This window comes from Anabrus simplex, chromosome 1 (assembly GCF_040414725.1).
Source record: "Anabrus simplex isolate iqAnaSimp1 chromosome 1, ASM4041472v1, whole genome shotgun sequence".
Taxonomy (NCBI): Eukaryota; Metazoa; Arthropoda; class Insecta; order Orthoptera; family Tettigoniidae; genus Anabrus; species Anabrus simplex.
Genome location: NC_090265.1, coordinates 956,381,302 through 956,403,869, shown reverse-complemented (window position 1 = coordinate 956,403,869; position 22,568 = coordinate 956,381,302). Strand labels below are relative to the sequence as shown.

Here is a 22,568-nt window from a genome sequence, read left to right as displayed (position 1 = left end):
GAAGGTCACAAAGCAGTTTAAATACCTCGGAGAGATTATCAGCAGCAACGGGATGGATAAAGAGGCCATGGAAAATAGCAGACTTAAGTTGGAAAGGCTAAACACTGCCACCAAAGCCATTTACAACAAAAAGAATATTTCCATTAATGCCAAACTAAGACATTATGACACTGTGGTAAAACCAGTGATTCTGTATGGGGTGGAAACAGCAACACTAAGGAACCTGGAAAAACTACTAAAGATTGAAAGGAGAATATTGAGGAGGATTTACGGCCCCAAGGGTGGTAGAGGGAAACTACAGATTACGATCAAATAAGGAGATATACAAAAGAACAGAAGACCTGGAAACAACAATAAGGAAAAGACGTCTGCGGTTCTATGGACACATGGTCCGAATGGATCCAGCAAGGTTAAATAAACAAATTTTTAATAAAATATACTACAGTGAAACCTCGGAATGCAAGTAACTTGGTCTACGAGTGTTTTGCAAGACGAGCAAACATTTTAAATAAATTGTAACTTGATAAGCGAGTGAGGTTCCACAATACGAGCATCATGTGAGCCTACGTTTTCCCCTCTCCTGCTCGTTTGTTAAATGGATGAACGAGATCTTTGGTCCTGTAGTGAAGGAATACCTTTCAGAAAATAATCTGCCGCTCAAAGTCTTGCTGGTTATGGACAATGATCCTCCTCATATCCTCCAGGCCTTGAGGATGACTTAATGGAGCAATTCAAGTTTGTTAAGGTTAAGTTCCTTCCTCCCAACACTACTCCAGCCTATGAATCAGCAAGTAATTTTGAACTTCAAGAAGCTATACACCAAAGCACTATTTCAGCGATGCTTCGAAGTGACCAAAGGAACAAACCTTACCCACCGAGAGTTTTGGAGAAATCATTTCCCCATCCTGAACTGCCTGAAGATCATTGATAAAGCCTGGGATGGGGTCACCAAGAGAACACTCACTTCCACTTGGGGAAAGCTGTGGCCTGACTGTGTCTTTGGATGTGACTTTGAGGGGATTGTTGGTGACAATGAACCGCCGATTGTCGACGAAATTGTGTCCTTGGGGAAGACCATGAAGCTGGAGGTGAATGACATGGACGTTCAAGAGCTGGTGGAAGAACATTGCGAGGAACTCGCTACCAACGAACTGATGGACCTGCATCGCAAACAACAGGAGGAGGTTATGGAGATCTCATTCGAGGAATATGAGGAGAAAAAGTCAAAGGAATCTCTCACTTCAACTAAGATTCGGGAGAAATGCAAACTGTGGGAAACGGTGCAAAATTTTGTAGAAAAACACCACCCAAATAAGGATGTAGTAGTGCAAGTGATGAATCAGTTCAATGACAATGCAGTATCACATTTTCATGAAATCCTCAAAAAGTGGCAAAAACCGCAGTCATTGGATATGTTCCTCGTTAAAGTTGCACAAAAAGAAAACAATTCCAGTGCACCAACAGATGGCAGTGATTCCGTTAGTGAAATTCGTGCTACACAGTAACTCTTCTCGTGTTATCTCTCATCTCCCTCACACCAACAATGATTCTATTGTAAGGAAAAGTGCACTTTAATTTGTTTTACATTATATTTTGTTTTAGAAATGGTATGCGAATAAATATTTTTGTGTTTCGGACAAATCATCCGCGTTTCAATTGTTTCTTATGGGAAAACTTGCTTTGATATACGAGCGCTTTGGATTACAAGCATGTTGCCGGAACAAATTATGCTCGCAATCTAAGGTTCCACTGTACTTGAAGAGCCAGGGGTGATATGCCAAGCAGATGAAGGAAGAACTCAAGAGGTTAGGAATTGCAGATGAAGAATGTCATGATAGAGACCAATTCAGGAAAACAATTTCCAACATAAAAGTTCTTGTTGAAGAAAAGAAAGAGCACAGAGGGGGAAGATGGACTGAAGAGAGAAGAGTGCTACATTCCGAAAGAATAAAGGCACTGTGGAGAAAGAGGAAGGAAGAAAGGATGATAAGAAGGAAGTGAAGTGGTATTGGCGTGGTCCTAAGTTTGGCCGGTTCGCAAGAGCCATCAGCACTGGAAGACATATAATTGGATATACATCAATAAGATTAAAATAACATACTAAGATAAAATTTAGCTATAGTATACATAATAGAATATACAGGCTTTGTGGTATGACCTGAAATTAAAACGTACATATACAGGGTCGGGGATGAGGTGAGATGAATTTATATGGCACGTTTGTATGGCCGGACACCCTTCCCAACGTCAATCTCAGTTGAGCTACTGAAGATGAAATGAATGATGGTGAATGAAATTGGGTAAGTTGGTGGAAGAAAATTCCTGTGGCCTGCTGTGGCCTATGAATAGGAACTGTTCCAGCATTTTCCTGGAAGTGAAAATGGGAAATCACAGAACCATTCTCAGGACAGCCAGCGGTGATGATTTATCTTGTGCGTCTCCCGAATTTCATGTCTTTGTTTGGCAAAAAGTGGAAAAATTAGTCAAAGAATAGTTACAGAAGTTGAACCCATGCTACACACAAATAACACGAAAAAATCACAAATATTCTACAGGGTGTGTTTATCCAACTGATGGCAACAGCGACCCTTGATCAATATTACGAACGGGAATAATAGTCGTAGTCCCTGGTCTGTTATTACTTACGTCTCGCCCACTCTGTTGCTGTCAGTGTCACTTGTGTGGCTGTTGCTCTCAGATGAGCTTGAGAAAGAGTTTTTGTCTTCAGAGTTACATACACCGGGCGAGTTGGCCATGCGGTTAGGATCGTGCAGCTGTGAGCTTGCATCCGGGAGATAAAGGGTTTTATTCCCATTGTCGGCAGCCCTGAAGATGGTTTTCCGTAGTTTCCCATTTTCACACCAGGCAAATACTGGAGCTGTACCTTAATTAAGGCCACGACCACTTCCTTCCCATTTCTAGGCCGTTCCTGTCCCATTGTCGCCATAAGACCTATCTGTGTCGGTACGACGTAAAGCAAATAGCAAAAAAAAAAAAAAAAAAAAAGTTACATACACTAAAATCCAACACTTCTTTGTCTGTATAATCCAATACTGACACTATATTTTATCACTAATCTGTTTTTGCAATGCAGTTTCACTGGAAAACCACGAAAATACATCATAAATACACACATGAAAAACCAGTCACATAACGTGTGTATTACGCAACTCCCACTAACAGGAGAAAAACAATGCAAGATACTGAGGGAATTTCCCTCATCAGTAAAGCTGAAGGAACAACTTCTTCCATCTATGAACGTAATTGTGTACTTCCTCGGCAAGTAAAGCCATGAAATTCAAATGAAATATATATGTTTCCACCTTGAGAGAAAGAAAAGTAGAGCATATATATGTTTCTGCCCACAAAGTTAAGCATGTTATGTCTCTTCATGCAGGCAACCTTCAACTGACAAATGTGGGGCTGCCAATTTAGTCGCTTATCAAAATGGAGACCCAGGAATCTGCTACCATGGTAGGATATTTCACAGAGCTCTGGTTGAGGATGCATAAACCAACATCGACAGGATACAACTGAGGTTTTTGCCACTGAAAACAAAAATAAAAACATTTGGCAGGGCCCATCTATCAACTCTGTTAATAGCTTGCTGCAGCTGTCTTTTAGCAACTGCCATCCTTCCAGAGCTGAAATGTAGAGCTACATAGACGGATGGAATGACTGAGGGCCCAACAGCGCCAACTATGCCGTGGATGATGATTGCGAACAGTGTAACAATCAGTACAGATCCCTGTGGTACTCCATTTTCTTGTATGTAATGCCGAGAAAATGCATTCCATACTCAGACTCTAAGAGCTGGAGTGAGATGTCAATTGGTGGAATCTCCATCAACAAGTACAAAATGTCACAAAACATTACTGCTATCAAAATATAAGTAGAAAAAATATAAGAAGCAAACGTTCAAACTCAATAAAAATATATCAGCTAACTGTATTTCTAGTATTATAAATTAAACTTATAAAATAAAATACGCCCTCACACAACTTATGAAAAATAAAGTAACATATTAACATTCTAGAATTCAAAGCTCTGTGTATATTATATCCAAAAATAATATAATGGACACACACACACACACCTGAGGAACAAAGCAGCACTTGATTCTCAAGAAGAACACAAGTGAAGAGCTGGATAACACATTCCACACCCAAGAGAGTGAACAACTCACTCAAGCGAAAGTCAAATACTGGGAGTTCTTCTATTGAGCTGGGGCGCTGAATCACAATAGATTCATACATTTCATCACCATTAGACAAGCACGTGAAACGTACACTCCGCCCAGGCTGGGGAATAGGAACCTCATACAGAAGGTTGTACACATAACTTTCAAGACTTAACCTACTTTCAGGGGGAACTGAGGAGAAACACCTGAAACAATTAAATAAAATAGCAAAAATTAAACATTTTGTATTTATAATAAAAACAATTTTAATTTAATACAAGATAATGAAATATACTGACCTGTGCAAGCCTTCAAGGAACTTTCTTGCTGCATAAACGTAAGGCAATTGTGAGATCAGTGCTATGCTTTTGGAGACAAAAAGTTTATCTTTACTGACATCGTAATAGCTAAGAGCTGCACCAGGGTGATGGGATGACAACTTAAAATGTCGTGGTAAAGAGCGAGTATTATGAGCATCATTACCCAGACCTTTTCGATTACGGCGGCTTCCACTGCCTATCTGACAACTGGATAATTCTGTCAGGTGCATGGCCTGAAAAAAGTTGTAAAATATTTCAAATAATTACTGCATAAAATGTTCGCTCAAAAGATTTTCATTTATGAAAGAAGTATAAAAATGGAACAAACGAGTGTCAAATCAAGTCATACAAATTGCGGGGGGGGGGGGGACAAGAAAGCAACACATAATGGGACGAACACAATGATGGAAGGTCAGTGTGGGAAGGAGGAGAAACAAAAATAGGAGACGAGAACAAACATGGAAACACTAAAGGACAAGGACAATCTTCATATCTTCGTACACTGTTGTCTTCAAATAGATAGGCTCTCTCTTTATCAATCCCAGTTCTTCTACAACCATTTCTTCTCAGCCTCCGATGAGCTCATTTCTGCTTCCCAGCTTCACCAGGAGGGCAGGCATCAACATTCATTGAGGGGCCATCTTAACAGATCTTCAGTCTTGATGTGTGAAGTTTAGGATAAGAAGAAAGCCAGATAAATACAGGAAAATGAAAGAACATAAGACAAAGATAAGTACAGACTGTAAAATATTAGGAACACTGGACAAAAACAAAAGGAGAAAAGGATCCTAATGGGATAATATAAGTATAGGAAAGGAACAAACAGGTGTCAAATCAAGTTATATAGAGAGAAAGAGGGAGGAACAAGAATGAAAGTCAAGTAGGGATGATATAAAAATGTTAGTAAGTTAGGGAGTTTGTTGACACAGTATTAAACAAAAGTGATAACAATAAAGATGTACATGGCATTCAGAATGATATGAATGAAAATATTTTATGGTCAGAATGATATGAGTGAAAATATTTTACCCCCAGACATGAATGCAGTTTAGAAATACAGTGTGAGTTAGGAAGTGAAATAGCTAGAAAATACTTAGGTGTTGCAATTTCCAACCCAGCACTGAGCAGTAACATAACAGTAGAACTTTTGAATGACAGTTTCTATGAACTAGACGAAAATGATGAAAGTGATGGTAAAAATTATATTACTGATACTGATAACAAAGACACTGAAGACGATGTAATATTACATATTCATATTTCTTTGTTGCGTGGACAAATTTACTAACATTCTTTGAAACTTTTTACATTCGTAAGAGTAAAGTGAAAAACATTTCACATTACATTAAAGGGACTATGTTGTGAGTAAAAACACCTTGCAATTGTAGTTATGAAGTGAACCAATAGAAGGAAATGTCCTAATAGCATCAGCAATATGATTGTCATGCATTCTGTTTGAGCCTTTTCAGTCATTCTGTAAGTCCATTAACTTACATATGATATTACGAATTCTATATGATAGAAATATTTGTAGTGTAACTGGTCTGATAGTGAAGGATGCTTGGGATCAAGAATGGATAAAGGTTATTAATTGTTTGAAAAGCAGTGCCAAACCCATTTGGATAGCCGGAGATGGCCAATATGATTCTTCTGACTTTTCAGCCAAATATTTAGTGTATTCACACTGGAAGTGCTGGTAAAACCAGATGAGCTCTATACAGAAACTGAAGTAATAGATGGTACAAGAGATGAAACTGTTTTTGTTGTAGTTAAAAATCAATGTAATAGAAGTCCGACTCGTTGGCTGAAAGGTCAGCGTACTGGCCTTCGGTTCAGAGGGACCCGGGTTCAATTCCCAGCCAGGTCAGGGATTTTAACCTTCATTGGTTAATTCCAATGGCTTGGGGGCTGTCCCCAACATCTCTGCAACTCATACACCACACACAACACTATCCTCCACAACAATAACATGCAGTTACCTACACATGGCAGATGCCGCCCACCCTCATCGGAGGGTCTGCCTTACAAGGGCTGCACGTGGACAGAAATAGCCACACAAAATTATTATAATGTAATAGAGAGGAAGGTTGTAGAAGTAGAACTATGACTGACAAGACAAGCATGAGGGAGTATTTAATAAGTAACTATGATTGGTGGAAAATGGAAAATAAAAATGTAATGTACACAGTCTGTGGGATGGGTTTTATACAAATGCAGAGGAATGTGAAAACAGGTATATGCACCTATAAAGGTGGTAATAAATGGTAAAGACCTGCTATATTATAACAGAGAAGCAAAGAGACCAAGGAGGAGGTGCATATTGGAAATAAAGTCAGATGTAGTTGTGGAAGTAAGGAGAAATTGAAGGAACTTCTTAGGAAGTTGTACCTAGCAAAGAGATCAGTTAAGGATAACATGATGGCAAGCATAACTGGCAGTCATACCAATTTTAGTGAAAAATGGAAGGGCATGTACAGGCACTTTAAGGCAGAATCAGGTTCCCAGAAGGCAATTCCAGGAATGGGAGTATATATGTGAGGATTTACACAAGGCAGTAGTATTCAGTCAGCAGTATGTAAAGATTGTTGGTTACAAGGATAATGTCCAGGTAGAGGAGGTGACTAATACTAACGAAGTACTGAAATTTACCTATGATAAAGACATTTACAATACGATACAACGATTGAAAACTAGGAAAGCAGCTGGAATTGAAAAAATTTATGGGGACATACTAAAGGCAATGAGTTGGGATATAGTACTGTAAATGAAGTGCTTATTTGATTACTGTTTGCATGAAGGAGCAATACAAAATGAATGGAGAGTTACTATAGTAACCCCTGTGTATAAAGGATCCGGTGACAAACATAAAACCAATAATTACAGGCCAGTCAGCTTGATGTGTTACATGTAAGCTCTGTGAAAGCATTCTTTCTGATTATATTACACATGTCTGGAAAATTACTAACTGGTTTCATAGCAGGCAGTTCGGGTTTAAGAAAAGTTATCCCAGTGAAACTCAACTTATAGGATTCCAACCAGATGTAGCATATGTTTTGGATTCAGGTCAAATGGATTGTATCACGACTGATCTATCTAAGGCTTTTGCTAGGGAAGATCATGCAAGACTACTAGTAAAAATCAGTGCAATTGGACTACACAAAAAGTGACTGAAGGGGTGGCTGTGTTTCTAGAAAACAGAAAGAGAATTAGAGTAGATTATCCGAACCTGTAATCATTAAGAGGGGAATTCCTCAAGGCAGTATTGTTGGACCATAACGGTTTCTTATATATACGAATAAATGATAGAACCAAGCTCGATAGCTGCAGTCGCTGAAGTGTGGCCAGAATCCAGTATTTGGGAGATAGTGGGTTCAACCCACCACTGTCGGCAGCCCTGAAGATGGTTTTCCGTGGTTTCCCATTTTCGCACCAGGCAAAGACTGGGGCTGCACCTTAATTAAAGCCACGGCTGCTTCCTTCATACTCCTAGCCCTTTCCCATCCCATCGTCACCATAAGACCTATTTGTGTCGGTGCAACATAAAACAACTTGTACAAAAATGAATGATATTAGTAAAGAACTAGAATCAGAGATAAGGCTTTTTACAGATAAAGTTATGCTGTGTATAAAGGACAAGGACAATGTTCACATCTTCATACACTGTTGCCTTCAAACAGATAGGCTCTCTCCTAATCAATCCCACTTCTTCTACATCCATCTGAAATTGTTTCAGTCTAAATTATCACAAAATAGTGAGCGATTGCAAAAAGACCTCAACAATGTTGTGAGATGGACATTATAAATGGGATGAAAAGACAGGTTGTGAGTTTCATAAAGAGGAAAAGTCCTCTCAGTCTTAATTACTGCACTGATGAAGTGAAAGTTCCTTGTGGGGATTATTGTAAGTACTGAGGTGTTAATATAAGGAAGGATCTTCATTGGAGTAATCACATAAATAGGATTGTAAATGAAGGTTACAGATCTCTTTGCATGATTATGAGGGTATTTAAGGGTTGTAGTAAGGATGTAAAGGAGAGGGCATACAAATCTCTGGTAAGACCCGAATTAGAGTATGGTTCAAGTAGATGGGACCCTCATCAGTGTGGCTGTGAAAAATTGTTGCAGTCTAAATTATCACTTCTGAACTCTCACTTATTTGATCCTATTAAAAAAATTGTCACCTTAATGTGTATTTTAAATGTTGATGTTTTAGTTTTGGTATTAATTTTTTTCAGTACGTTGTGGTACCCACGCAGTTTTGTTGAAGTGTTATTTCCTGTTTCATCAAATTGGACTTTTTGATAACTTCTCTAAATTAATAAGTAGGGGGTGGATGTTGTTCAAATGTTTTTTTTTTTTTTCCCTTTGCATTAGGATGTTGCTCAGTAATATAGAAAATTATCCTATTATATAACCAATGATAATAACAAGATTTTATTTTGAATTATTTCGCACTTTTGGCCGATTTGGGATGATCAGTCATTATTTCAACTTTCAAGGTTTTAGGTCAATGTATAGCGCCTTGAAGAATTTTTAGATCATTCTTCTTTCTTCGATTTTGGCCATCTAAGGACCACGGAAAGTAACCCTGTGCATTCTCCTTAATCCTTCTTTTCTTGACTTCCAATAGTTCTTCATCCTTTCACTTTGCTGTTTCCTCCTCTCTTGTGTCCGGATATTACTACCTTTCCTCTTTTCCTTCTTCTGGAAATCCTTAAAATTTTTAAATTTATGTGTGTATGCCTTATTGTCAGACTGATAAAAGTCGACAAGTGACAACACTAAAAATTATATATTTTTCTTACATATGACCAAACTGTCTAAATATCTTTCATGACTAAGCAAACTGATAAGGAAGGGTAAGGAGAGGATTTATACCTGAGTCTTAAGTTTGCAAGATATGTGCAGGAACACAATACAAAACTCTGATAATTAGGAGAAAGTATTTCCTAATGTGTCTCAAGCAAAAGGAATGCACAAACATTCACAACCACCTCTAAATACAGACAGCCATTCAACCCCATATACATCAAGGCCAAGAACAAATGGAAACGAGAAGGGACTGGAAACAACAGTTGTACTACTTTCTGCTTCAGTACAGAATTATCCTTCCAAGTAGTTCTGTGCAAGAAAAATACCAAAAGAGAAACCATCGCAAAGTGTACTTTTAATTCAGCTAATGAATGAATTTGGAAAAGACTTGTTTACAACAGTTGAATGTGTTTTATTTTGTAAATTGTGCAGTGAGTGTGGAAAGAAGGTTTATTATACAACAGCACATTAAACAAGAAAAAACATCCAAAAACGGTAACGAGTTTGAAGAACAAGTGTTCCCAGCTTTTCTAGGGCCAAATTATGACAAATTATATCTAATCAAATACTATTTCACATTATTTTGAAGAAACACGACACCTTGAATAAAAAGCTAGAAAATTTGAAAGCTAATAAAACAGCACATAATTTAGATAACGTTCACACTCCTCAACAAGAACCAGTCGACCATGTTTTCCATCCATCAGTCATGAATCTTACAAGCTTAAATTTAAGTAAGATTGAATTGAGATTTTGAATACGGAATCGAAGTACAACTGAACAAACTCTTCCACCCGGAATAATACTATAAATACCATACCAGCAACTGAATTGACCATTAGCAAATTACCTATTGAAAGATTAGATGAAATAAGACATGAAGTCAAGAAAAAAACACAGAACTCGTTCACAGTAAAACTTTCTGAAAAAATTAATATATCTATTATAACACATTTCAAAACTGAAATAAATAACAACATAATAGTCACAAAGGCAGACAAGGTAAATACGACGGTATTGATGAATAAGATTGATTATATTAGTAACAGTGAACATTTCTTTCCTGATAAAAGTTTTTCTAAAATAACAAAAGATCCTGCCAATGAAATTCAAAAGAACCTTAAGGGAATCTTGAACAATACTTTAACCTTTTTATAATGAGCAAACATTTCTGAACTTACTCTTATGAATCTCAAACTCCCTACTGCTAAAATCCGTAAGGTCAACGTTCCCATCAAGCCTATCAACATCTGTTAAACACAGCAGAATTTAGTAACATCAAGTGGTGACCAGCACGTAAGGTCACCGGGTAAAATGCCCTCCCAATAAACATTAATACTGTATTTTAATTTCTATTTCACAATACATTATACACGGGAGGACAAAGCTTGGAGAAGAGGCCTGCTGTAAATGGGAGAGTCTCTGTCACAAGGAAACTGAGGTAGTTCCCTGAAAGAAAAAAACTACACAGTTCACCGATTTGTATTTCCAAATATTCCATTGTTGGAAATAATACTATAACCATACCAATGTTTCTCTACAATAAATAGAATAAAGACATTCCTGAGAAGTCCAATGGCAAATGAGAGGTAAAAATGCGCTGGCTAAAGAAGGCTGTAGTATGGATCTGACAAGAGTATTAATGATAAGTTAAGCCTAAGTGTGTTTTGACATATTGTCTTAATGTTTATAGTTGCATGTGTATTTTAGACATATTATCCATAACCCTCCTATATCAAACTTAACAAGCCGCCACTGGTAATATCACAAAGAAAAATTAAATTCACACCATGCTATGGATTCCTTTGATATCACCAATATGTATACCAACATTCCTATAGATGAAACTGTTCATCTGGTCAAAAAAAATTTAAACAATTATAGTCATTTCAGTAAACTAGAAATAGAAGAATTCTTAAACATTCTGAAGTTTGTCCTCAACAATAATTATTTCACTTTGAATAATACAATTTATCAGCAAAAAGGACTCCCCATGGGATCCCCTATCTCTGGAATGTTGGCAGAAATCTGTGGACAAATATATGTAATTTCTTGCTCAGAATTTTTAATTATATTTAGATGGAGGGGTCATGTAACGAAAATGAAGGAGGGTAGGTTACCTAGGAGAATAATGGATTAATTCGTATACGATAGAAGTACAGGGAGACTAAGGCGATGATGGTTAAAATTGTATACGATAGAAGTACAGGGAGACTAAGGCGATGATGGTTAAACTCAATTTCTAATTAGTTAAAGGTAAGAGATATATAACCAAGAGAGGACCACGGAACTACTGTCAACCAAAATATGTGCATTCGAGTTTAGAAGTTGATTATGAAATAACCAAATAGGCCTACAGAAAATCCAATATCATTTTCCTGGTTTCATTTCACATTAGGTCTTAAAGCAATTAAATTGAAATAATAAATAAGGTAGTTCAACCTATTCAATACAAATAAATAAGAAATATAGTGTTACATTCCTATTTAATTATAAGCGGAAGCGGTACCAGTTTCAAGCCCAATCCGGGTCATCATCAGCCGAATAAAACGCAAAAAACAAGGCATAGGTAAGAAAGAAATTAAAGAACGAGTCCCCACAAAAACAGTTGAAGAGGCAATATAAAACAACAGGGATAGGCACTGTAAAATCCAGAAGAAGTATAAGTTTAAGTCACTTAAAAGAAGCAAGGCGCAATCTTCTGAACCCACGCAAAGTTTGGCACTGTCTCAAAATGATTACGAGAAGGTTTCAAATTTTTAATTTATATTTTACCATTTTTTATCGCAGGTGGAACACGAAAAGTGCATGTTTTTAAGCGTGTTTCAACCATGTGTTAAGTTTAAGACATTGTTTCTCCAAAACCCTTCTTCTGATCGAATTCAAATTTTAACACAATATACACTGGGGTGTTTTATATATTGTTTATTAATTTCAGAATTTTATGTTCCCAAGAAAAAGTTATCAATTTAGTAAGGTAACTTTTTCTCGGCTCAGGGTGGTTGGAAAATTGTGTTCTTGGTCACGTTGTGATCTTAATATTGTACCCTGATGAGATAGGCCCTAGTTTCATGATTTGGTTTTTTTGAAGATAAATACAGATATAAAGAAATATTAAAATCAAATACAGTGTCAGTTTTGTGTGGACGGTAGGATTTCAACATAAGCTAGACATATCGCGACTGTCCGTCGCCATAGTTAAGCTTGTCATTATGGGGAGAAGGTTTCCTGGTCAAAAGATAAGAGGATTAAATCTAGAGCTCACAACAACAGAAGTAATGACTATGAGGAAGGGAAAGAGTATATATTTCGGACCAAGGGCGAGCAGGTGTATCACCAATACCGAGAATGTGACGTACCAGTTTTTCCACGCCCCGAGGCATTTGGTGTTGTCACGTTACAAGGAAGAGATTTCAAACTAACCGAAGCGGTGTTGACCAATAGGAAAATTTATCATAGGCTCGCAGATAAGCCAACATAAGAAAAACTCAGAGTGAACTCCAGTTAGCTTCTCCGATAACAATAATTAAATTATTCCAACCACATAATTGAATAGAGGGGATTTTTGTGATATCATTCCCATGTTGATTAATTGTAATCGTAATAAATTAAAGTAATGAATTCGTGGAAATGACCCACGCTATCTCGCCATTGGTCGAGATGAGCACGCCATCAGGGACGCCGAGTTAGCGCGCGAAAGGTGGAGGACAGAAATAAAGTGATATTTCCATGATCACCGAACGATAGGAGTTCAGAATACGACACATGAATGTGTTACATAAAATCAGCTTCATGGTCCGTATCGCACTTCAATAGATTCACAATTAAGTATTTATTTTCCACCTAGTCGATACAATGATTGCTTAAGGCAATTTTTAATGGTCAAAAGTGGTACATGTTTCGTATATTATCAACATCTTCAGCCACATAACACTGTTTAGATGAAAAATGTATAAAATTGACAAAGTAATGCTTTAGAGGAAGTGTCCTTAAAATTAACATAAGATTGACAAGATTAAAACAAACAAATAACTCAAGAGAAAATATATAAATTATTTCTACAATAGAAAGCAGTCGTCAAGGAAACACTTGTACAATATTCCAAAGAGAAATTGTCCTAATAAATAATTTTTAATTTATAAATTGATCTTTTTTCATGAATTATTAAGAAAAGAATATTTATTAGGACAATTTCTCTATGGAATATTGTACAAGTGTTTCCTTGACGACTGCTTTCTATTGTAGAAATAATTTATATATTTTCTCTTGAGTTATTTGTTTGTTTTAATCTTGTCAATCTTATGTTAATTTTAAGGACACTTCCTCTAAAGCATTACTTTGTCAATTTTATACATTTTTCATCTAAACAGTGTTATGTGGCTGAAGATGTTGATAATATACGAAACATGTACCACTTTTGACCATTAAAAATTGCCTTAAGCAATCATTGTATCGACTAGGTGGAAAATAAATACTTAATTGTGAATCTACATGAATGTGTATCGCCAGTGTATTAAGTAGGATAAAGCAAGAGATCCAAATCCACCTGCATATGCCGATTTAGGATAACCAACCCCACTCTCCAGGAGATGACCGCGGATGACCCCGGCGGGAAACCATATCGTCCATAAAAGTCCAGTAGTGGAACCTCACATCACCCAGTCGTTTGAAGTCACCAGTTGTAACCGGTCGGACCTCACTCACTCAGTTCTTACCAGTCACCAGTCGTTATCGGTCACCAGTCGTGTCAGTCGTATGAAGTAGTTGAGACTCTGACACATTGACTCTGTAAGTCAGTACCTCGGGACGCATTCGAAGTCAGTTAAAGCTGAAAGTGCGTGAGTTATCAGGAGAATGAATACGACCAGTGAAATTATCCATAGTACCGAGTGTAAATAATCAGTAAACTGTATGTTGAATTTAATAAATGTCATGTGATTGAATAATAAATAATTAACGGAACGCCGATAGTACCTTTGGAAGGCAGTGTGCGGAGCCTGAAGTAAACACCTCAAGATAGACGGTGAATAACTATCCGAGCAGGGAATTATAGGAGCTAGGCGATTATCAAGACGGCTTAGAAATAAACCAGGAAGTGCCGGTTGAAGACGCGATACGCGCCGGTTCAAATGAACGACATTTCGTCGTAATGTGTCACGACGTGTGTTTCGGGCGTATATGAAGAGTATATTGTGCGAGTGTCAGGGGTCTAGGAGCACCTATAAGTGTTTTTTTTTTGTTATTAGTATTCTTATGTAAAATAGTGTAATAAGGTATTAATCATGGGTAGTCACCCAGAAGTGTTTTATTGTGTTAAATTTGTATTGTGCGACATGATGGATGAGTAGATCACCATGGGGCTGTAAGGCCTATATCTCATCCGCTACGAGACAATGGAATTCTACATAGGAATGAGTACACAATTTTGATATTTGGGGGATGTAATCGCGACTAAACGGGGTTCAGTGTAAATTAATTATGGTTACTTAACATGGTCCGCCTCCCGAGTCCATGATTTTATTTTTTGTTAGACGGACGAACTAATTTATAGTAACGTAATAATGGGTTAGATTAATTAATTTGAGTATTTGTTTGTTGTATATAATGTAAATATGGGATATATTTCTTTCAATTAATGCATGCTGTTTGTAATACTTTGACTTCATTTCAAGTGTTAAATTCCTTTTTTTTTTTTTTTGTGCTAACCCATTTATTTGATTTTCAATCACTGCGGTGATTATTTGTATGTTAGTTAGGAATATTTTCTACCTGACAGCCAGATTATGAAAGTGCCAGAGTTTGTAAAATTTGTGTTGCGTACGGAAGGTCATAATAATAATAATAATGGTCTATCTGCTGTGGGCGTTCGTAAGTTCTATATACTAATAATAATGCTCGGTGTGTTTGCGAGAAAGATATAATAATAATGTTTGTGAGTTGGCAAAGGAAAGTAAATTAATAATAATAATAATAATAATAATATTTGTGCGTTTGCAAGTTAAAGTATAATAATAATAATAATAATAATAATAATAATAATAATAATAATAATAATAATAATGACAGTGCTTCGTGAGTTAGCTAGTGCAAATAATAATCAATGTGGAGATGACATGTAGCGTTAAAGACTTTCATTCGCGTAATCAGTTTGATTTTACGTAAATTTTTGATTTCACGTTTTTGGACTTTAATTTAACCATTAAAATTTGTTTAAAAGCGATAGAGGCACGTGAATTAGAATGGTCACGATATGTTAAAAGCCCAGAGTGGTTTGAGCCCATATTTAGAGTTGGAAGTCATGAGGGACGAATATCCGGCGTGAAATAAATTGAGCCGTATTGTTTATAATGATGAAATAGATGAATCTCAAGGCCTAAGATGATATAAATGCATATGCCGGTGTTATTAGTGGTAGAATCCATGCACCGAGGATTAATTTATGAATTAAATGTTTGAAGAGTTCCGAAAAAGGAAATGGACTTCAAATTGGAAGGAATAGTTTAGCAATCGCCGGCATTGGAGGTATTTGCCCAGCCGCGATGTGCCATAGGTTGTGAGATGTATCTTGGGAGGACGTGTGTCCCCATATAAAATTAACGGCAGTACGAAATTGAAGGTACGGTCCCGAATACCGTGTTGTCCCGACCAAAATAAAGCAGATTTTAGTGGTTCATAACGGGATTTAACATATGTGACTAAATTCTAAAGAGTGGAAATTAAAATATCATCTTTCCATTTTTAATAATAATAATAACAACAATAATCATACTCCAAGTGAATCTTGTTTTAAATCAAGTGCTTAGTGCCAAGATAAATCGGAATTGTAAAAGGGGTTATGCGTTAAACATATTAAGAGTGAACTACCGTGTAACAGGCGAAATTAAATTTTTTAAAAATTAATAATAATAATAATAATAATAATAATAATAATAATAAATAATAAAAAACTACTTTTTTTTAGAAGAATTTACTTTTTTTTTATTTTGGACATTATAATGATGTTGGGAGTAGAAATGAAAGATTTGAGATTTTTAACTAATAATAATAATAAATAAAATATTTGAAGAAGGAGAAGAAGAATAACCAATGAAGCTACTTTTTTTTAATTTTATTTTTTTGATGAAAATAATAAGAGCGAGAAGTTGTATTATAGCGAGGATGATTACGGGTTACGATAATCACGATTTCCACTATTATTAATAATAATAATAATAATAATAATAATAATAATAATGAAAAGTTGAAGAAGCAGAAGATAAAGAACTTGCAATAGTAATTTGAGAATAATAATTATGATGAAAGGAAATTAAGATATTTAATGGGCGATGATTCATTGTTACGAATATCATAATAATAATAATGTTAATAATAATAATAATAATAATAATAATAATAATAATAATAATAATATAATAATAATAATAATAATAATAATAATGAAAAGTTGAAGAAGCAGAAGATAAAGAACTATAAATAGTAATTTGAGGAAATTAAGATATTTAATGGGCGATGATTCATTGTTACGAATATCATAATAATAATAATAATAATAATAATAATAATAATAATAATAATAATAATAATAATAATAATAATAATAATAATATTTATGAGGAAGCTGATCATTATATTGTGCGGATAAATTAGGAGGAAGAACGACCCTTCGTTTGAAACGTCGGCAAGGGTTGGCATATAATCATCCCGGATGACAAATGATAATAATCAAATACAGGATTATAATTGAAATTAATGATAATAATAAAATTAATTGATGGTAGTCAAAAAATATGATAATGATCAGATAAAGAATGGTAATGATATTATTTAATAATCACAGGAGGATATGATAGGGACAGTCATCCTGTGTCGAACTGCTCCGAACCAGATGTTGGGTTTTCACGGGGAGATTGTTAGCGGTAGATACGTAAATAACCCACGGACGGCACATGTCTTCAGGGTCAGAGCATAGTAATGAACCTTTCCGTACGTCTTGTCGTATTGACAAGTGTAAATATTGAAATAGGCTTTGAGTTAATGAACTCTACCTGGCGTGTTTGTGAATCTGGAAATAATAGGCTAGAGTTTGTCCGTATTATAAATTCCCGTTTTTTCGAGGCGATAACATTTTCCACGGTGGGTGTCCGGCTCACCAGAATGTACATACCGGAAGTGTCTCATGTCCAAACGGAACGAGGAGACGACAGTAAAAAGTTACTGTCGTGCCTTCGTCTCCGAAAGAAGATCTCCAGCGGTGAAACGTCCAATCATACGGATGTGAATTCGATCCCCAGTAACCAATTGGGGCGAATTCACCAGATGTTTTACACTACCAGAGTAGTGAGGTAAATCCAAGTAGTATGTCATTTATTTTTCAGGATGGAAGTGTCCCAGTGTAATAATTGTTATCATGTGTAGTATGCAAAATAAGTGAATAAATTGCTCCTCATTGCAATTTCAATAGGAAACAATTTCCATATCTTTTTATTGTAGTTAGTCCAGTATGCCCATGGAATTTAAGTTGTCACTTCCCAGTCCTATTGTGGAGTCAAAAATTTGTATCCATGAATGAGTCGTCCCCCGTAACCTTAATTTGCATGCCCCGTTCATCCCTGTGTTCATTTGATGCGCCGATATATAATTGATTTTCTTTATATAAATTTTTTTATCGTTTTCGAACTGATCACCCCTGAGATAAATGCTAGTCTGGGACTCAGGAAGTGAGCGGGTGCAATATATATTTGACTTAAGCATTAATTCCTACAACATAATATGGATCATTTTGACCTTAAAAATTAGCTATTAGTAATTATTTGGTCATATTGTCATTGCAGCTAACACTGAAACTAAAAGTATTAATGCATACGTCTTATTCAATGTGATAATGACTTAAATTTTTCCAAATATAACGTTGTACGTGTTGGGTATTCAGCCCGAAGACTGGTTTGATCCTCCACAGTTCCGCCAACAGCTGGCATAGATAGCCTAGGCGTCACTGAAGATGCATACTAGGGAAATGAGGAGTGAGATAGTTTCTCCGTTGTTTTCCTCACTGAGCCAGACGTTGCTATTACACATCAGTCTGCTAAGCCCACTGAAATGCATGCACCAACCGACCCTATGAGCAATATTTTCATGCCATTCATAACAGGGAATGGCTGCATAAGGAACGGTATTACTAGCATCGCTCATACCTCGGTCACCTTCATATTGTCAAAGCCAAGGATGAGACTGAGACAGGTCAATGAAAGTAACAAATTTATTCTAGCCCATACCAGAAGACATAGTGCACTGTAAACACTACATCTCGCCATCAAAGGCATAATATAACATTATGTTTTTATATACTGTATTTATGAATCTTTAATTTCAATGCATTTTATGTGGATTTACTATGTACTGTATTCTGAAACTGCATACTTTGGACTAATTGTTACAACAAACTACTCTCTACTGTGAAATAAATTTTGAAAAACCATATTGCAGAAAAAGAACACTCATTAGAATACAAAAAGTCAGAAAATTATCTTGAAAATATGTACACATGACTAACCTGCAATGTCTGCATTGCACTGCAGATCTTCCTGTTCCGAATTTCTTCATAGAAGATATAACTAAAACCATAACTGCGGCTGCCATCTTCACGAGTGATGACAAAGCTATGGAACTTTGGTTCGACTGAATGTTTCTGTGTGCGAAAATGCAATCCATGGGGGAGACATAGCTGTAAAAAGACAAAGTAATAATTGTAGGATTTATAGCTGCTCTTATTCTTGGAAAATACCCAGAACAATAATGTTTTCATTTTTACATGATATGTTTACCAAACAGTACTAAAGTAATTACTGCAATCACATTCAGACAACTGAGGACTATTAGTGGCTATCAGCCAATTAATCTCGTAATACTTAACTTGTTCAATCTCTACTGCCTCTGGAGCAAAGCACATTGTCAGTATTTAATCAACACTGATGGCAAATAAAATGTTTTCTATCCTAAACTCTTAAACTGCTTCTTCATGCAGACAAATAGCTTACTTTTGTACTAGGCATTAGGCAGCATTACCATGGAAGAATAAAATATTAAGTTCATCTACACACAGTCTAATGTTGTAATTCTTAGGCAAAGTTTTAGCTGAAAAGATTATTGCAGTGTTCCCAACAATTTAGAATATTAAATTTCTACTGAAGGATGAAGAAACAGAAAGTCGTAGAAATTGAAATATGAAGTTAGCAGGCAAAGATAAAACAGAGGAAATTCATGGAACACTAATAATACAAGGAAGAAAGGAAGGTTAATTTAAATTATGCTACTTCTCTGCCTCATTAGGTTTAAGACAGACCACGCTTCAGCATTATTATACGACTTAGTTCCCACACTGTAGTGAAGGTACTGAAGATGATACGATTACAAGGAAGTAAAATATCAAAGATTTTCTATTTCGTAAAGGGTACTAGATCTTCATTTTAAATGGTTCAGTAGACTGGAAATGAAACCTCTTAATTCTGAGCCATGAACCTTGGCCCCATCTATTGATTCTTTACAAATCACTAAGTTTTTAGAGAGCTTCTAAATGTCAACAAAATCTTTGTTCTATTTTGTTCACACAAAAGGGCTTATTCCATCTACATTCCTCAACTCAGGTCACATAATCCACTACCAAGAACAATGATTTTGTCTCATATCTTTGAGATTTCAATGGTACTAAAATCTCTTGTCATTAGGCAAATATTAATGGCCAGATGATTAATGTCTTAAACTAAAAATGTACTAAAGTGGCACACAAAGTTGAAATACATGAGGACATGTTCCAATATGTGTATGCCATTTCTCATATCCTCCTCACGGCCGGTGTCTGCCCTGATACTAAGCATATCATGTGACTCAGAGAAAGTGAGGGATTGACCAGGAGGATTTGGTCCACTATGACACTACCTCCAATGGTTAATTCAAACTGGTCGATATTTTGGGATCCCGTATCACATGAACTGGAAGAGTTAGCAATAGCCCAGTTTGAAGAGAACAATTAAGTCAGAAATGAATCGATAGATAGCATTAAGTCAATTTTGAAATACGTAGATTAAGCCCACTAAGGTTCTCAGACCTTCAAATATGCTAATGGAACCATTATATATAATTTTAATGCTACACACTTTTACATAAAACTAGCATCTATGCCAAATGCATAACTAAACGCACTGGATTATAGAAAGTTACATCAAAAACTTATTTTTTAAATTTTATATTGAAAAGTTGTCAGTATGTTACTGGAATACATGTTCTTGCTTTTACAACACAACATGTCAACCACTCTGGTATAGCCTCGTATTTCCCAGCTGATCCTTTCATGTTACACCTCCTAATTAACTCTGGAAAACATAGCTGATTGACAGATCTAAATATATAATTGAATTATCACCCTACCACATGAATGCAGCTTAATTTTTTCCGCTATCTTTCGTTAACTGGTTTTAAAATAAAAGAAAATGATGAAGTGTGCAGATTATTTCTTCACTCCACCACCTAAAGGCAGCTTACTAACTCAGTGATTTTCCCAATAAGGTAGGTAAAGGTTTGGAAGGGAGAAATATGGATTGCATTTGGTTCACTAATATTTACAGTAAGCAGTACGGGGATGGCCATTTGAAGTACTTCCAGGAACTGAGGATGTTATGTTTTGTAGGTACTATCTCAGTTGCACAGTCAATGGTTAAGTATTTAAACCTTTCCCTACTTCCCTTAATCAGAGAGAAACTGGAATTTGAATGCTATGACAGTGACATTGATTATGTATTCAGATTAGGGAAAAATACAGGAAGGAGACCAATCAAATTATGCATTGTACCGAGCTTGAAGGCTCAAAACATTTTGGAGGATGCAAAGAAACTGAAAGGATCAAAAATATAGATCGAGAAAGAACTTGTCAAGAATAAATGAAAAAATATGAAAACGCTTCACTTTCATCTACATAAAGCGTAGCAATCAGGACTAAAAACTAAAAGTCAGAAAAAAAAAGAAAAAAAAAAAGAGATGGCTCCAGACCCAGTTCTTTAGCCGTGAAACTTCAATCCTGGATAACTATGGCCGCTGCCTTTACTACTGATGGAAAAGTGGTGGTGTGTCAAACAAATGACGAAAGTATGATGTATAATGAATTCTTAATTACAACGGCACACGAAGTGTGCTTCACAACAAAAATAAGCAGTTGCATACATACATACATACATACATACATACATACATTATCATTATAGAATGTTATGCCTTTCAGCGTTCAGTCTGCAAGCCTCTGAGAATTCACTAAACGTCGCTACAATCCTCGATTTGCAACTAGTGTTGTGGCCTCATTTAGTTCTATACCTATTATCTTTAAATCGTTAGAAACCGAGTCTAACCATCGTCGTCTTGGTCTCCCTATCCTCCTCCATTCGCCTCACATGACCCCACCACCGAAGCCGGTTTATGCGTACAGCTTCAACCATCGAGTTCATTCCTAAATTAGCTTTCATCTACTCATTCCGAGTACCCTCCTGCCATTGTTCCCACTCGTTTGTACCAACAATCATTCTTGCTACTTTCATGTCTGTTACTTCTAAATAAGATATCCTGAGTCCACCCAGCTTTCGCACCCATAAAGCAAAGTTGGTCTGAAAACAGTCCCATGTAAAGATAGTTTCATTTGGGAGCTGACTTCCTTTTTACAGAATACTGCTGATCGCAACTGCGAGCTCACTGCATTAGCTTTACTACACCTTGATTCAATCTCACTTACTATATTACCATCCTGGGAGAACACACAACATAAATACTTGAAATTATCGACCTGTTCTAGCTTTGTATCACCAATCTGACATTCAATTCTGTTGAATTTCTTACCTACTGACATCAATTTAGTCTTCAAGAGGCTAATTTTCATACCATACTCATTGCACCTATTTTCAAGTTCCAAGATATTAGACTGCAGGCTTTCTGCACAGTCTGCCATTAAGACCAAGTCGTCAGCATAGGCCAAACTGCTTACTACATTACTACCTAACTGAATCCCGCCCTGCCATTTTATACCTTTCAGCAGATGATCCATGTAAACTACGAACAGCAAAGGTGAAAGATTACAGCCTTGTCTAACTCCTGTAAGTACCCTGAACCAAGAACTCATTCTACCATCAATTCTTACTGAAGCCCAATTGTCAACATAAATGCCTTTGATTGATTTTAATAATCTACCTTTAATTCCATAGTCCCCCAGTATGGCGAACATC

The 22,568-nt window shown here is 36.2% G+C and overlaps 1 protein-coding gene across 1 annotated transcript in view; it reads right to left on the bottom strand.

Moving 5' to 3' along the window:
• Positions 1 to 22,568, bottom strand: part of pns (pinstripe) — a 508,843-nt gene that overhangs the window by 345,102 nt on the left and 141,173 nt on the right. Inside the window, exons 3-5 of the mRNA XM_067136728.2 lie at positions 18,863 to 19,033; positions 4,480 to 4,733; positions 4,097 to 4,386 (exon numbers count right to left, since the gene is read on the bottom strand). Of these exons, the coding sequence (XP_066992829.2) occupies positions 4,097 to 4,386; positions 4,480 to 4,733; positions 18,863 to 19,033 (715 nt within the window). The remainder of the gene's footprint in view (positions 1 to 4,096; positions 4,387 to 4,479; positions 4,734 to 18,862; positions 19,034 to 22,568) is intronic.